Below are 17576 nucleotides of genomic sequence, written 5' to 3' on the forward strand. Positions count from 1 at the left end.
AAGACTCCCTCAACTAGCTTGCTATCTCACTCTATGTAACTTCATCATCATTCATGGTAGTATCCAAGTGGATGACCCATTTTATGCCCTGGGTTCAACTGTGCAAGCATGATCATTAACATACTGAAACACTGTCATTGCCACTAGTGCCTCCAGGACCCTGCACAGAACTATAAGCTACTTCATTTTAATGGGCCTATGCCCACACTAGTACTGGTAGTTTAATATTTTTATTACTATCCCCACTAATACCCAGCCTCTCCATTCCTTGACTTTCTCTTACCTTAAATAATCTTGTCCACAACCTCAGTCATTCACTTTTACAGTCATACCCTATACCTAGTTATTACCAATAACTGTAGCCCCTATCCCAAGCTGCAGTTAAAGCTCCCACTCTGCCACCTACATCTTCAGCTCCAATCAATTTGTCTACCTCACTCAGACTCAGGAATAAATTATCTTTTATCCCATCTTTGCTCTGTCCCACCCTACTAAAGTCTTCTTTTCACAAATTATACAGCTCCATACCTAGGTCTTATCATTTACTGAATTATTCCTATGTGTTAAATTATCTATTTTGTTGACAGAAAAAAAATCCACAATGTGAGAGTTGTGTGTTAAGTTTTATTTGGAGCAAAATGAGGACTATAGCCTGGGAGAAGCCCTCTCAGATAGCTCTGAGGAACTGCTTTAAAGAGGTAGGGGGGGAAGTCAGTATATACCTGATTTTGCTGAAGGGGGATACATGTATCCAGCATATACTTTGGCAGGTTACTGCTACTCACAGAAAGTTGCTGATAGTCACAAGGAGAGAATGTCCTCATTAATGATATTAGTGCTTACCTAGATATGAGAAGATGCGAGAAACTAGGCTCATAAAACCTTCTTCTGAAAATATCTAACTATCTGAAAGCCTGTTCTGCCAGTTTTTCCCAGAGCACAGACTGCCTCATCCTTGATGTCCACCCTGAAGTCTTTTTAAGATGTGTTGAAGGTCAGTGACAACAGCAGCTAGTGACCTAATCCTTGTAGAGGCAAATGGTGAGTGACAATTTTTAGGTGGCAATTTATTCTTCAGAACAACCCTATGGAGTAGGTATAATGACATTCATTTTATTGATTAGAAAACAGATATATCTATATAAATCTGCCCAGAATTGTAGAAATAAAAAGTGAGGTTCTGCAATTTTAAATATCTGAACTGCTATTTCCTTAAATGTAAACCAGGGATTATTATTGTTGTTGCTCAGTTGTATCTCTTTATGAAGACTAGGGATAAAGATGATTAGTCTATCTCCCTGAGCTATGAAGATCACATGTATACAGAAGTACTTTGTAAATTTTAAAGTGCTCTACAAGTACCAGTTTTAATTATTAACTACTGACTAAGCATAGAAAACTAAGATCATGGCATCTGGTCCCATCACTTCATGGGAAATAGATGGGGAAACAGTGTCAGATTTTATTTTGGAGGGCTCCAAAATCACTGCAGATGGTGACTGCAGCCATGAAATTAAAAGACACTTACTCCTTGGAAGGAAAGTTATGACCAACCTAGATAGCATATTCAAAAGCAGAGAAATTATTTTGCCAACAAAGGTCCGTCTAGTCAAGGCTATGGTTTTTCCTGTGGTCATGTATGGATGTGAGAGTTGGACTGTGAAGAAAGCTGAGTGCCAAAGAATTGATGCTTTTAAACTGTGGTGTTGGAGAAGACTCTTGAGAGTCCCTTGGACTGCAAGGAGATCCAACCAGTCCATTCTGAAGGAGATCAGCCCTGGGATTTCTTTAGAAGGAATGATGCTAAAGCTGAAACTCCAGTACTTTGGCCACCTCATGCGAAGAGCTGACTCATTGGAAAACACTCTGATGCTGGGAGGGATTGGGGGCAGGAGGAGAAGGGGACGACTGAGGATGAGATGGCTGGATGGCATCACTGACTCGATGGACGTGAGTCTGAGTGAACTTTGGGAGTTGGTGATGGACAGGGAGGCCTGGTGTGCTGCAATTCATGGGGTTGCAAAGAGTCGGACACGACTGAGCAACTGAACTGAACTGAACTGAAGGGGCCCTTACCTTTCTTTCCACAGGAGTCCTACTACAGTTTCCTTGACCTTCCTCTTTCTTTTATAGACACAGACATAGAGGAAGCAAATAACTGCACTGCCCTGTTAGTGAAAACTCATCTCCAACATCAAGCTTCAGAAACTTTGAGTGGAAGAAAAGCAGTGTTATAAATGGTGATTGGGCTCTAATTAGCAATTGGAGGTATGTTTATTACAGTGGAACACGTTTTTATAAGCCAAGCTGATAATTTATTACAATCAACTGATAAACTCATAATACAATCATAAACTGGTGAACACCTGAATTATACTTTTTTATTCAAACCATGGCAGAACAAGAGTTCAGAAATGAAGGAGCCAAGGCTGACAGACAAGAGACTGATTCTCTTAAGGTCTTTTGAAGTCCTCACAGAGAACTTGGAACTTTAAATGACTGTGACTTCCCTGAGCCCCAGGAAGAATACTGCTATGTCCTGAGGAACTCTGTACTATACACACTAGAATCTGGCTTTAGGTCCAACTCATCCCATTCTATTGTTCTGAACTCTATCAATAGGGCAGTCCTGGATAAAAGAGTCTCCTTAGAATGATATAATTAGACCTATCAGGTTTATCTCTTGCTTATAACACTAAATATAGTGACTCTCTATAACTTGACATGGCAAGTTAGAAGTCCTTGACCCACTATTCTAATCTTTCTATCATTTTCCTCATTTCTTCTCTAAATAGGCACATCTGCATATGTTCTTCACCCCACAGCATGTACGTTTCTGCCTTCTGATTCTACACAAGATGCTGTTCCTACATCTTGCCTTCAAAGCTGATCCAGTCTTGATCTAAGACTGGAAAGTCTTAAAAAGATGGAATCATCTGCCTGCTACTCCCTGCATGTTTAATTATTCCACCTTACATAGGAATTTGATTCATCCATGTATTACTGTGAAAGGTAAAGTAACACTCTGGTGACAGGTGCACCAGATTATAAATCAAAGACCAGAGTTCAATTCCTAATTTTGCCTTTTGGCTCACCGAATGCTCTTAAACCCTTGCTGAGATATCTACACCTCACAGCTTGCTGACTGATATCTAAAGAGATAGCACATTAAAGCTAATAATAAAGACATTTTATATTTTGCCCCGTGATGTTAAAAAAACAAATTTCTGGCATAAAGTAGATGTTTATTAAATATTAATGTCCCATTACTGTGTCATCAGTCCAAAGATGACTATTTTGCCTTTTTCTTTGTTTTTTTTTTTAATATATATATAATCTTCACCACTCCCCAAATATCTCCTTCAGGTAAAGTCAGGTTTAGGTGTTTGATTAATTATATGTGTGACAGAAGCAATGCTAACCATTCATCAAACCCCATTTCCTTCTCTACTGGGGTACACACACTTCACAGTCACCCCCTGCAGTTAGGTACAGCCCTGTAACCATGTACCTGAACCCTGGCTAAGGAAATGGGGTATAAATGATGTACAGCACTTCCAGGGCTGGGCCCTGATACCTCCACCAAGTCAGCCCACAGATTGGATGATTCCAAGGCAACAGGGGATGGTGGAGTCACAAGATGGAAGAAACCTGGTCTTTCCATAATTGCAAGGAGCACGTAACCCATTCACTGGCCCCAACAAGCCTGCTACACACTGACTTATATGAAACATAAGCTCTTATTATGTTCAGTCACTGAGATATTGGTATTACTAAATACCCAGATTAACATACCTTGTATTTCTCATTTTTGGAAATATAAATGAAAAGAACCTCTGGATTTAGTTCCAGGAACTGAGATATAAATCCTGGCTCTACTACTTCCGCAAAATACCCTATGATCTGCTCTTGAATACGGTCTATATCCTTTTGCAACTGCATGTCTCGCACATTCTCTTTCATTAATGGAGCCTTCCCCACCCTTCTCTCCCTCAAGACTTCTGTCAGGCCTTCTCTGACCTCCCACCCATGCACATTTACTTCTTTGCTCCCAGTGCAAAGTATACTCTTCCACTTTAGCATCTGTTATATTTTTTTGCAAATATTTGTTAACATGTGTTTCCACAGACCGAGTTTTTGAATCTAGGGGCAGACAATCTCTTTGGGATCTTTGACTTCCAGGATTTAGTTACACTGCCTGGCACACAGCAAAAATAACTATATATTAAAGGAATGTCTGTCCCCTATGATCTTAAGTGAGTCACTTGTTAAGCCTATAAAATACAATTGTATAGAATTGTTCTGATGACGAAGAATGCGATTTGTAGATTATAAACAGATTCTAAGACTAGTCTGTTTATTCTGTTTTGTAGGCCCTTTCTCATCTTTTCCAGTCAAATCTATCTTACTGTTTCGAAGTAGCTTTGTCCAATAGAAATACGTAAGCCGCATATACAAACACCTTAGTAGCCATATTTAAAAAGCTAAAAGAAGTAGGTGAAGTGAATTTAAACATTTTAGCTCAACATATTCAAAATATTGTTTATTAGCTATTGTACATTTCGCTAATTTTGTCTTCCGAATTATCTGGTGCGTATGTTACAACACACCTCTGTCTGGACTGTGGCTGGTGGCTTTCGCAAACTGGACAATACAGCCGCAAGGCCTACTTGAGACACACGTCTTGGGTGAAGTCAACCTCGTTCAGAATTAGTGACTCTTCCTCAGCGCTCTCTCAGCCCCTTATCATCATCGTCATTTTCTTGAAACCTAGAAGGTGAGCTCCTTGAAGAATTCAGACCGTTGTCTCTAGAAATCAGCCTCATAGCGATTGCCGGCGTATAATCAGCGGTTGTTATAATGTCAAAGTAATTAACGAACCCAAGCGCAAAGGACCCGGCGGGGGGCCGAGTGGCCGGGAGCGAAGATGACCAGTCAGGGAGAGGGCGGGGCTGAGCAACCACCTTCAGCCGGGATCCGCGCGCTCGGGCCAGCGACGCCCCGGGGTGGCGGGCGCTGAAGTGCGGGGCTGGGCCGGCCGGGGGTCGCCAGAGCCGCAGCCCGTCCCCTGCACCGGCCCCTCCCCTCTTAGCGCCGCCGCGGCCGCCGAGCCCCGGAAGCGGGCGGGGATTTCCTGTGCCCGCCCCACCCGCACCAGCCGGGCCGCCGTCTCCGCCTGTCGCTGGCTCCGCGGACGCCGGCTCCGACGAAGCGAGGGCGGAGGGGAGGGGCAGCCGGCGCCCGGGAGGGAGACACCGGGCTGCAGGCCAAGCCGACCCGGGTGAGTTGGGACCGGGCCGGCGGGAGTCACCGCTGGAGGGAGGGACACCTGGCTTCCCCTGGCGGAGAGTGGGGCCGGTCACCCGTGGGGGCGGGGAGGAGGGTCGACGCGGCCTCTGGGTCGCTTGCCATTCCCAGGTTCGGCTTCGCTGACATTCTGTGCCCGCCCCTCTCCTGTCTCTTCGTCCCCAGCGTCGTCGCTGTCAGGCCCCGCGGGTTCCCGCCGCTGTCACCGCGCGCAGGTTTCCCCGTGGCTCCTTTTTCTTCACTTGCTCCTGTCCCAGTTCACGGGCAACCTGTTTTCTGACCTCACTTCCCCTGCTCCAGCTCTGCCTCTCTCGAGTTCTCTGAAACCTGACCCTCTCCCGGGGCACGGAGACGAAGAGGGATGAAGCAACCCAACTCTGGAGTGGGCACCCGTCCCGCCCACACCCTGCCCGGGAACGGGGCCAGGCTTCTCTGACAGCGACTGTCCCTATGCCCTTGGGCTACTACTCATTTCAGTAGCGTGGCCCTTTCTCTGTCCAACAGCACTCGCTGCAGAAACCAACTTCTGCAGGTGCCATGCCCCCCTAAGATATGTGAAGCAAAAGGGGAAACGAAACTTCTAGAACCCTGACTCCAGTAGGCCTGAGGTACATCCTGGAACCAGGAAAATCCAGGTTAGGGCTGATACCTTAACTGCCCAGGTGCTGGCTCCGACAGCATGCACATCTTAGGAAAGGCAATCTGAGGACAAGTACTCGCCCCCTCCTTTGCTGAGATTTCTTCCACAGGTTTTCTGTCAGTGGTCTGGAGAGTCTCACATCTGGCCTCAGAAAGAGGCTTCCTATCAAGGGACTCTGCTGCTAGGGAGATGGAGAAATGGATCTCAGACAGGTGTCCAGATATTTACCTAGAGGTAAAGCCCTGAGGGAGGACTTTCCAAGGAAGCTAGTGGATGAGGAAGACCTTTGGTAAAGAGGGGGAATCCATGCTTTACATATTAGAAGTGACGAGAACACAGGGGCTGGAATTCAGAGGAGAAATCTAAAATGGAACTCCCCCTTTATTGCTTTATTGGGAATTTTCCTTTCTCATGAGAAGTCTCTGAAAAGGAAACCTCCTAAGCTGGGAATCAGTCCAGAATATTCCCAAGAGGCCCTGAGACATCTTTGGACATCTGAGATGAAAGGGGAATTTGTTCCCTTGCTGTTCATTGAGCTTAGGGTTCTCATTTACCTCTTTTGTCAAAGACAGATGGGCAAGAAAATAAACAACTTGACATGTCATTATCTGTTCCGGGCTTCTGGGTTCTTGCAAATGTCATTAGATGAATGTGAGTGAGCCAGAACAGTTACAGAGGTTCTGACCTGTTTTTGGAACACTTTGACTGGCTCTGATTGCTTGGGCATTGAATAAGAATCACAAAAATATGATGTTGCCAAGCAAAAAGTGACTCTGCACAGTCTTATAGGCTTTCTCTGCTGTAAGGCAGGGAGACTGCTATCACAACACAAACTGTCGTGCTCCGAAGAGGTCCAGAGCAAAGAGCCTTCAACTCTGTGCACTGCAGGATTATTAAGAATTTTTAAATCTTACCTAAATCTATTCTCTTGCAATCAAGAGAAGAGATCTACATAGAGAAAGAAAACATCTCTCTTTTTATTCATTGGCAGCATCATTCATGAGCCTTCTTCCCAAGGCAAGAGAAGACTAGGTCCATTGTTTTGAACTTTTCCCTAATGGACATATTTCCCATCCCTTTCTTAACTTTTGTTTCTTGTGATGGAATACACTGTGGCTTCACCATATCCTTCTTTAAAATTGAATATGTTTTTATAATTAGATCTGACTGGTTCTATCATGTGTCTCAGGTTCTTTGCTGTGTCTTAAATCACAGGGCTGTTATTCACCCCAGGGTCATGTTAGCAACACCTGTTTCCCCTTTTTCTACCTATATGAAATTCTTTCTGTTCTTTTTTTTTTTTTTTTTTCTCTTTAGACATAGCTCCTCACTGACAACAGTTTCTCTTATCTGTTAGGGTTGCTTTAGAATCTTACATCTGCTTTCCAAGTTATTGATCTGTCCACCATATTTACTACCAGTTCTGATTTTCAACAACAGAATGATAGGTTGTAAGTCTCTTAGTTGAGGCTTGTTCTAAGACACCATTTGGTTCAGCCTTATGAGAAATACACCATTTGACTAGGATTAATACCTATAGTAATCATTTCATTCTAAACTGATGAGAATGGAGTTTGTGGCAGAAAATCTTATGTGGGATTACCTCCGTTTTTGTTGAATGCAAATCTGTTTGCATTCCCTCCTGCATATTTCCAGATTGCTTATTTTCAGTGGTTGAGATTCCCAGATTAAGTATTTTCCATGGTTGAAATTAATTGATAGCTTTTGAATTTCCAGGATTTTTTTAAATGAAGTTCTGCCAACCATGAGGTCCCCAAAATAACCATTAGTGACTTTACTATATAGCACTTGCTCATTTCTGGCTCAGGTTCAGTTGATTGGAACACATAAAACTTATCTTCCATCAAGCTCTTCCTATCCAGTTTCATCTTTTATCCCTGGACTGTTCTCCCTTAGGATTATCACCCCTTTTCATTGTCATGGGCATAACTGATATGAATTTGTTCCAGGTCACAATTTGGGTTTGCAGCAAAAATGCTTTCAGAACAGACAGCAGCCCTGGGGACAGGATGGGAGTCAATGAATGTCCAGGTGGATAGAGCAGAGCCCCAGGTGGAAAGGGGAAGCCAGGAAGAGGGGCCATGGAGAACAGCTCCAGGGCCATTGGAGCACCTATGCTGTGACCTTGAAGAGGAGCCACAGTCCCTTCAGGAGAAGGGTGAGAGCCCATAGGGTGTGTGTGGGAAGCACAATGCAGAGAATAATCTTCTAATCTCTATTGAAAAAGTAGAATTAAAAATCTCCCAATGGCCATGGACTGAGTGAACAGCACAGTTAGTACCAGGACTAGGCCACAGAAATAGAAAAAACTTACAGGCCCTAGTCAGAAAAATATAAGAAGCATCTGGATTCTGCAAACCATGTAACTGGGTTTCTCCCATTTCTTACATAATCACTCCCTCCACCTGTTACACGGTTAGTGGTAACAAATATGGGAGACAAAGGAAGTGACAGAAACACTGACTGCCACTGGAAAACACACCCAGTAAAATGCACTTTACAAGATGAAAATTACATTTGAATAATATAAATTCAAACCACAGCTAGTTTAATAGAAATGAATGACATAAATGCTCTACTAAAAACCACTCAGTACCCTTTCAGAACATTTGAGGGAAGGTCTCTTCTACTACAGTACATTTATGCATTTGAGTCTTACCAGTGGACATAGATATAGGGGAAAAATACGACGCTTAAGCCTCACTAAAATAGGTCCCAGGCTGTAACTGGAAAAAGATGGATGCTCCATCTCTAATGGTTCCTCTCTCCCCTCACCAGCTCAGTCCACTCCCTGGGTTCCTGCCATTCCCCAAGAAGGGAGCACTGGAGACTGGGAGATGGCAGCTGCACTTCTTGCGGCGGGATCACAGGTGGGCTATGTTCTTCTCTTGGCCTCTCTCAAGGTCTCATCACTGCTGCCTTTCTGTAGCCTTTGTGTCATTCCATTGGGCTTCCCTGGTGGCTCAGATGGTAAAGAATCATCCTGCAGTGCAGGAGACCTGAGTTTGATCCCTGGGTTGGGAAGATCCCTTGGAGAAGGGAACGGCTACCCACTCCAGTATTCTGGCCTGGAAAATTCCAGGGACAGAGGAGCCTGGCAGGCTACACAGTCCACGGGGTTGTAAAGAGTCAGACACGACTGAGTGACTTTTACTTCATTTCATTTAATTAATTTGTCATTTCACTTGATCACTATTGGTATTTAGTCTGATATCTTCACAGATTCTATCCCTTTCTAAGGAACTTATAACCTTTTGAAAAATGAATGGAGGCATGAGAAGAAGAAAATTCCTACAGATTGAGTTTGTTTTGTTTTAATAGATAGCTATGCTAGCCACAGGGAGAATTTAAGAAAAATTCATTAATGTTTATTAAGAAATAAATCTTGGGCTTTCCTGTTTGTCCAATGCTTAGGAATCTACCTGCCAATGAAGGGGACACAGGTTTGATCCCTGGTCTGGGAAGATTCCACGTGCCATGGGGCAACAAAGCCCAAGTGCCACAACTACTGAAGCCCGTGCACCCTAGAGCCCGAGCTCAATAACAAGAGAAGCCACCACAATGAGAAGCCCATTCACTGCAACTGGGGAGTAGCCCCTGCTCACCACAACTAGAGAAAGCCCATGCACAGCAACAAAGACGCAGCACAGCCAAAAATAAATAAATTACTTTAAATTTAAAAACAGAAATCTGGAAAGATTAGGAAAAGAGGACCTGGAGGAAGCTTGGAAGAACATAAAGTAGACTGGATTAGGTGGATGATGGAGCATTTATGGACATGAATAAAAGATAGAAAGATATGAAGAGGGGCAGCACCAGAGACAGAAAACAAGTTTAGATTCAGAAGGCAAGGGGAGAGCCATGGGAAGTTAGTAATAATAGTAGTTGTAGTATCCACACTCCCAGAGTGCTTACCATGTTTGCTGCTCTTTGAGTGCTTTATGTACATTAACTCGTTTAACCCTGAGAGAAACACAGTTATCCCCAGACAAGAAAATTGGACAGGAAGAGGTTAAGGCACTTGTGTAAGGTCATACTGCTAATGTCAGTGACAGAGCTAGGAGTCATTTGGCTCCAGAATCTGGGCTCCTAACTTTCAGACTCTGCTGCCTTAAAAGATAAGGACATGGCATAATAGGGGGAGGAGGCCAGAAAGAATATTTTATCCATATTGTTTTGTACAGATAGGAAAGGAAAGGTCAAGTAGAGAAAGGAGGAACTTGTACACAATTTTTGCAGTGAAGAAAGGCAGCAAGAATAGTCCAAGAAAGGCAGATGAGAAGAGACTGGGTAGACATTTGTAACTACACAGAGGGACCAATGAGTTTGTGGTGCCTCCAACTTCTCATGGTCCCAACTTGGGAATCTCCTCTACAGACATTATTGCTCACACCCTGACCATTACTTTTACCCCTTTCCTCGTCACCAAAACCATGTTCCCTGCCCAGGAACCTCTGGGCAGTTCTTTTTCTAGACCTTCTCTTGCCACCTCTCCTCTACTACCACCTTAGCCTTCTATACTGAGACCCCATTTTCCTTAAAGAACAGCTGCTGACAGATGATGCTGCATTTTGTTTCAGGGCCTGGTAACCATCAAGGATGTGTCACTGTGCTTCTCTCAGGAGGAGTGGAGGAGCCTGGACCCTTCTCAAACAGACTTCTATGGAGAATATGTCATGCAGGAAAACTGTGGGATAGTGGTCTCCCTGAGTAAGCACAACCTTCCCCAGCCACTCAGTGACTGTACTCTAGGAGAGTGGAGCCATCTGCTCTGGGACTGTTGCATAGTGTCCATTTGGGGTTCTTTTCTTGGCAGGAAATCTGTCTAGGTTTCCACTAGGGAAAGAGCACTAGGGTTAATCCAAAGAGAATAGAAGTGTCACTTTTTTAAAAACAACAACAAAATGCTGTGAATTATTAGAGAACTTTAGGCAGTTCTTGGTTGGGAATTGGGAGGTTCTTTCAGAGAGAAGGACACCTAAGAAGTGGAACTGAGTCCTTGGAAACTCAGAAACCATATAGGAAAGATGAGAGTGGGAGTGGGGGTGAGACAGCTGTAGTAGGGCTAATTAAGTGAAGGTAGGACCAGAAAGAACAGTTGAGCTGAAAGTATTTGAAATTTGCACAAAAGAGAACACTTGGAAAGAGAATATGATTTTCTGAAAGAAGAGGGGACTTAACAGAAATGGGAGTGGGGAGAGGGAAAGGCTTGTTTTATCTGGCCTTCTTTATCTATAGAGTTCAAAGGAATAATCTAGGAAAAAGCTTTTTTCAGAAATGAAAATTACAGTTGAATAAACTGACATCTCTGTTTTTTTCTCCCACGGTCAGGATTTCCAATTCCCAAACTGGATATGCTTTCTCAACTAGAAGGAGGAGAAGAACAATGGGTCCCTGACCCCCCAGACTTAGAAGAGAGGGACATTCTGAAGGTCACATACACAGGTGATGATGTATGATAGACTCAGCCGCGACCTTCGCCCCTTTTGGGGGTTTATCATTACATGTCCCTCCAACCCCTCCTCTGCCTCAGACAGTTATAGCATTGAATGGTTTAGAGATCCTTTTCTTCAAAAGCAAGACTGTAACATAATAATTTAGAGGGCAGGCTCTAGCGCCAAACTTTGTGGATCTGAATCTAGGACCATTCCTGTGGAACCTTGGAAAAATAATTAACTTCTCTTTGGGTTCCTCATCTATAAATTATTACGAGATTTAAATATGTTACCATAGTCGAACAGTACCAAGCACATAGTAAGCACTCAATAAATGTTGGTTGTTGTTGTTCAACCTCCCACCCATTGTAGAAATGCCTTCCACAATGTCTCCAGTGTTGCTGACAAGGTGTCACCTGGCCAGTGATTTCAGACCATTCCTCACCTCTCTTCATGGTGATGGTGATTAATAGTTTTTTTTAAGTGCTAAATAAATAATAGTAAATAAATAGATAACAACAATAGCATGGACTATTTAATAGTGTCTAACATATGCAGGTACTAGTCTATCTGTCTTATAACATCTACCTTATAATTATTCCCATTATGCAGAAGAAGACATGAAGGCCTACAGAAGTGTAGTGGGAAAACAGATTTTCTGGGTATCTGTCTCCTAAGTCTAAGCTTTAACCACTGTACCTGTTACACTGTCTTGTACAACATTAAAATCTGTTCTCTCAGCCCTTATGGGGTGAGGTTTAGACCCTAATAGGCATCACACAGCCTCATTTGTGACTAAGTCCTGGGCTCCTCGTGACTCACCTCTTGGGGTCTGTATTTTCCTTTTTCCACAGGAGACGGAAGTGAGCACGAGGGGGATACCCCTGAACTAGAAGCAGAGCCTCCCAGAATGTTATCTAGTGTGTCTCAAGATACTGTTCTCTGGAACCCAGAGCAGGATGCAAACTGGGATTCCATGCCCAGAAGCTCCAGAGGCATGCTCCTAGGCCCACCTTTCCTTCAGGAAGACAGCTTCTCAAACCTTCTGTGTAGCACAGAAATGGATTCCCTGTTAAGACCACACACGTGCCCCCAGTGTGGTAAACAGTTTGTGTGGGGCTCCCACCTGGCCAGGCACCAGCAGACACACACTGGGGAGAGGCCCTACAGCTGCCTCAAGTGTGAGAAGAGCTTTGGGAGAAGACATCACCTGATCCGACACCAGAAAACCCACCTACATGACAAGCCCAGCAGGTGCCCTGAGTGTGGCAAGAATTTCCGATGCAACTCCCATCTAGCCAGCCACCAGAGAGTGCACGCAGATGGCAAATCCTGCAAGGGCCAAGAGGTTGGAGAGAGCCCTGGGGCTAGGAAGCGGCAGCGTGCGCCACCTGTGCCAAAGTGCCACGTGTGCACTGAGTGTGGGAAGAGCTTTGGCCGACGGCACCACCTGGTGAGACACTGGCTGACACACACCGGGGAGAAGCCCTTCCAGTGCCCACGCTGTGAGAAGAGCTTCGGCCGCAAACATCACCTGGACAGGCACCTGCTGACCCACCAGGGACAGAGTCCCCGGAGCAGCTGGGACAGAGGGACATCTGTCTTTTGAAATCTATTTCTGCTGCAGCTGTAGTCACATCTGTCAGCCGGTGCTACCAGGAATCTCTGCCAGAGCTGCCCCCTCTCCTGTACCCCCGTGGTCAGAATCATGAGTCCTGGCCCCATCCCTAGAGAGATGCAGCTCCAGCATTAGCCAGAGCCTTTCTCCCCAGTTCTGTGAGATGCCACACAAAGTAGAGTTCTTTGGGCAAAACTTTTGGGAAATGCTGCTTACTGGGTGGGCTGATATTCAGCCTGATCCCGTTCTCCAGGGTACAGTGGTACCAGCAGTTTGTGGCTAAGGCCCATTCTGATTGGTGGAAGCCTGTGCCATACCAGTTGTTAAATATTTTGAGTATCATGCTTCTGTAACATAAATATTCTGTCTATATATATATAGAGAGAGAGAACACACATACTAGCTTATTAAAGGCTCGAAAATTTATGCATTAGAGCAAATGGTTAAGCCTTTCTTACTGCAGTATTTCCTAAATTTATTTGACCTCAGTATCCTTTTTGTCTTGCATCTCACAGAACTGGTGACTCCTTGAACCACACTGGTGAACACTGGGTTACAGAGTAATAAGGAAACAGGAGACAGAGAGTGATCAGGCACCCAGAGCCCCCTTTTTTATCCAAATGAAAGCTGAGGGGCAGACCTCATTCCTGTGTGGGCCCATCACCCCTACTCCAATCATCTGAATATACATCCACACCTCTCACCCCACCTGCTGAAAACAAACAGTAACCTTCTCACCCCCTGTTCCTGCTCCCTTCACCCTGCATATACATATATCTAGCTGAGAGATCACGCTACAGTGTTAAGAGATGGACCTTATACCCCCAGGTAACCCAGGCCCACACAGAAGAAAAATACTTCATTCCCTTGAACAGACCCCTCTCCTCTTTACAGTGTCTTTATGTGTCTGTGTATCTGTGTGCAGGGTCTTTGAAGAGAGCATGCCAAGTGCAAACTGTATAAGCTAGATTTTCTAGGGGCTGTGTTCTGGGGATGAGGGTAGTGGGGATTGTATGGGGTTTTTGGTTTGTTTTGTTTCAAGATAATAAGCAAGCTGAGAGATTAAGGGAGCCCTAGTAGAAAGGTTTAAGTTTTGGGGGTTGAGGTATACAGCCTTCCCCAGGATCACTGAGATCAAGACAACTTGGATATGTAAGTCTAGGTCTGAATCTCTGGGCCACAGATTCTTTTTGCCTAAGTGGAGAGAGAGACATCCTCTGTGAGGTGAGCTATGTCTTATTAATTTCAAGTCAGGTGCATATAGCAGCTGTGTGCTGAGTGGGTTTTGGGGTCTTGTTTTAAGTGCTGAGAAGTTACAGCAGGAGTCACGGTGCTTGCAGATTGTTGTCGTCACTCTTGTTTGACGTTGATTGCCTCATCAAGGGCAGAGTTATTCTTGCGATCTCATTCCCCTAAATAGAACTTTAGGGAAATGGCTGTGGCTTAGCTATTTGGCTGATGCAGGTAATAAGCTTTCTGGTTGGTTCTCCTCCCAGTTCTGGGAAAATGCACTGACTCTTAACTTGTATAAGTATTCTAACATTGTTCAATGCATTGGTCATTGTTTCTCTTTATTGATAATGTGTTAATACCAGTCTTATAATTTAAAAATTACCTTGTATGTAAGAGCACCTTGTAGGTAGGGAGGGAGAAGAGCGAAGAAGATGGAAGTGGGATATTTTCTCTTTAATGCTTAGATTCTGGTTTTTCCTTAACACACTTGTTTCTCAACCACAGTTGGTGGAATTAACCAGAGAGACGAGGAAGTGAGCTGCAACAATCTAGTTTAATGGCTTTTACACTTGCTTAGGAAAAACTGAGTGAATCATAGCTCCTTAACAGTGGATATAACTTGAGCAATCCAGCCCCTACCTCCCTTCTGCTCAGGGCAGCCTTCCCATTTTGCCTAGAATGCACTTCTCTTGCTTATGTTCCTATGAATAGAGCAAAATGGCCAGCTATTTGTAAGGCATCCTTGTCCCAGGTCCTCTGAGACAGGAGCATTTTAGGATCAGTATTAGGAGACACCCCAGGGCGTAGGAAAATACTGGATTCCATTGGCAAAACTGAATGATGCCATTTCTTTTACCTTCCACTATACCTCATACATTAACACAATCAGCTCTATGTGAGCATTGTCCAGAACCTGTTTTGGATCACAGACCCTTTTGAGAATCTGATAAAAAACAGAAACTCACTTTTGAGAAGAAAAGACAGTAGTAGTTCACACACATTCAGCAGGGTCACAGCCCATCCATGGAATCACTAAATGGGGGTCAAAGAGAAGGAGTTACCCTGATCCAATATGGTCATTCTATATTTGTGTCAAGAATTACATGGCAAGGATCTCTAAACATTTTAAGGACTAAGATACCAGAGGCAGTAGGATATCAGGAGAGTGTTCAGTCTTTAATGATTTGAAGGGTATTGCTTACACTCTGTGCTTTCTTAAAAATTTATATGACTTGGTGACAAATCGAGTTTCTCACAAACCTTGTTCTAAAGACTTGTATGAGGTGACCCTCCATACCATTGGATCACACCTCTTAAAAACCAGGTGTTAACCTCCAGCCTTTGATCTCTCGTAATTTTAAGGAGGGAAAATGAAGCCCCCAAAGTGTAGGTGCACTCAGCACCCAACTGAAAGGCATCGTGGAGTCTAAGGGCATTTGGCAGAAGGGGCATCCCTTTAGGTCATTTCTACTGTACCACTGTCTTCTCTACCTCCGTCCAACACCACTTCCCTTGGACAAAAAATAAAATAAGCAACAGCCACCAGCTGGGTAAAGAGATTTGAGTCATTTTTCCCTCAGGGAAAACTCCCATCTTCCTCCCAACTCCCTCTGCCACATGTCTACCCTACCCTATCCCCTTTAAATAAAAAAATGTCTCCGTGTTCTCTCTGGACAAAATGTAAAATAGGGAAGTCTGTCTTTAGTAACCTGTCACCTTTTTTCCTCTGTGTGGTGCCTCTGCCCTATTCAGAGCCCAAGTATCCCTGCCTTTCCACCCCATTAGGGTATCTCTGCAAAGAATCCCTTGCAATGAAGACTATAGCCAAAGGGTTGACTTTCCCAGAGCTATCTACATTTTAAGCTGTAGCTCTGATAGCGACTTAGCAGCAGCTGATAGTGGAAGAAGGAAAAGTTTTCTTGTTAAAATGATGTTATGCATTCAGGGAGCAAAGAGGTGATAATTTGGGATAAAATCCTCACCTTTCCAGCACTCCCACAATCAAATCACTATTTCTTGTTTCCATCAAGGGCAAAGTGAGCCCTGACTCAGAACCAGAGGTTCCAGAGAACAAGTTCTTTCCAGCTCTGTTCAGTTGAGTGCTCTGGATGAGGGTGAGCAGGGCTGGGCAACAACAGAGTGAAATCTATTCCCTTGGATCCCTTAGAGATTCTGAGATGGCAAAATTTATGGGTCTCAAATGAATCTTTGGACCAGCAACATCAACATCACCTAGAAGAAGTTATCTTAGAAATGTAAATTTTCACCCTGGACAAACTGATTCAGACACTGGGGATGGAATCCAGCAATTGGTCTTTAACCTGCCTCTCAGGGTATTTGATGTGGACCCAAGTCGGGACGGAACAAATGGAACCAATGGCTAGGAGATCCAGATTCCATTTTAACCAGTGGTTCCTCACCCTCTTCAAATAGCTGCTGCTGCTGCTGCTAAGTCACTTCAGTCGTGTCCGACTCTGTGCGACCCCATAGACAGCAACCCACCAGGCTCCCCTGTCCCTGGGATTCTCCAGGCAAGAACACTGGAGTGGGTTGCCATTTCTTTCTCTAATGCAGGAAAGTGAAAAGTGAGAGTGAAATCATTCAGTCGTGTCTGACTCTTAGCGACCTCATGGACTGCAGCCTACCAGGCTCCTCCATCCATGGGATTTTCCAGGCAAGAGTACTGGAGTGGGTTGCCATTGCCTTCTCCATTTTCAAATAGGGAGAGATGGAATCTTAACACCCGTGTTCTTAGATTTATTTTCTGCAAACTCCTAGGATAGTTGTCCCTCAGTTCAATTCCTCTTGAGTCCCAAGGTATCCCACTAACCTTAAGTCAGAAAAAGAACTGGGTTAGTCACCAATTTCAGAAATTGTGGTGGGGTAGCTACTAAGCTTCTGTAATTGGTTGAGGCTGGAGCTTCTAAAACGGGTACTGAGGTTTCACTGGTCTAGAAATCTAAAAAGACAAAAAGGAGCAGACATCTCAAAGATGGTAAATCCAACATAAAAATGGACACCCAAAGAAGTGGTCCTCCTTATCTGGTCTTTTTCAGGCCTAATATGAGTTTCCCTGGAGGCAAAGGGGTGGGCATTTACTCAGCACAGAGGCACAGTAAGGCCATTTGTCTCAAGCCCTTAAGGACCCAAGTATTCTTACCTCACAGTTGCACTGAAGACCAATAAGGTGCCATGCAAAGGATTTCTCACGATGATTTGGCCAACCCTGTGGGCAAGGGCAGCAGAAGGATCAGAGAGACCCCCAGGACATAGGAGGAGACCAGGCTCATTTAGTAAGATATGACATGAAATCTGAACCTAG

General features: G+C 44.3%; 1 protein-coding gene and 1 long non-coding RNA gene across 5 annotated transcripts in view; one reads left to right on the top strand and one right to left on the bottom strand.

The window, feature by feature from the left end:
- The first annotated feature begins 5141 nt into the window (after positions 1-5141).
- On the top strand, positions 5142-15940 carry ZNF641 (zinc finger protein 641). 3 transcript variants are annotated; one of them, XM_086399720.1, is made up of 6 exons: positions 5156-5281; positions 7918-8126; positions 8747-8838; positions 10549-10678; positions 11300-11413; positions 12258-15940. In XM_086399720.1, the coding sequence occupies exons 2-6, from the start codon at positions 7943-7945 to the stop codon at positions 13010-13012; spliced, it is 1275 nt and encodes a 424-aa protein (XP_086255846.1). In that variant the 5' UTR covers positions 5156-5281; positions 7918-7942; the 3' UTR covers positions 13013-15940. The 3 variants fall into 3 exon arrangements, with proteins under 3 accessions (XP_086255847.1, XP_086255848.1, XP_086255846.1); XM_086399721.1 differs by lacking the exon at positions 7918-8126 and having other exon boundaries at positions 5142-5281; XM_086399722.1 differs by lacking the exons at positions 7918-8126; positions 8747-8838 and having other exon boundaries at positions 5151-5281.
- Positions 8497-17576, bottom strand: part of LOC147371719 (uncharacterized) — a 46525-nt gene continuing 37445 nt past the window's right edge. For both annotated transcript variants that reach the window (XR_015163712.1, XR_015163711.1), the window contains 2 exons: positions 17415-17480; positions 8497-8951 (listed from right to left, as the gene is read on the bottom strand). This is a non-coding gene — a long non-coding RNA (uncharacterized LOC147371719). The remainder of the gene's footprint in view (positions 8952-17414; positions 17481-17576) is intronic.

Source organism: Bos grunniens, chromosome 5 (genome assembly GCF_055505025.1).
Source record: "Bos grunniens cultivar Pamir isolate PY7600 chromosome 5, Bosgru_T2T1.0, whole genome shotgun sequence".
NCBI lineage: Eukaryota > Metazoa > Chordata > Mammalia > Artiodactyla > Bovidae > Bos > Bos grunniens.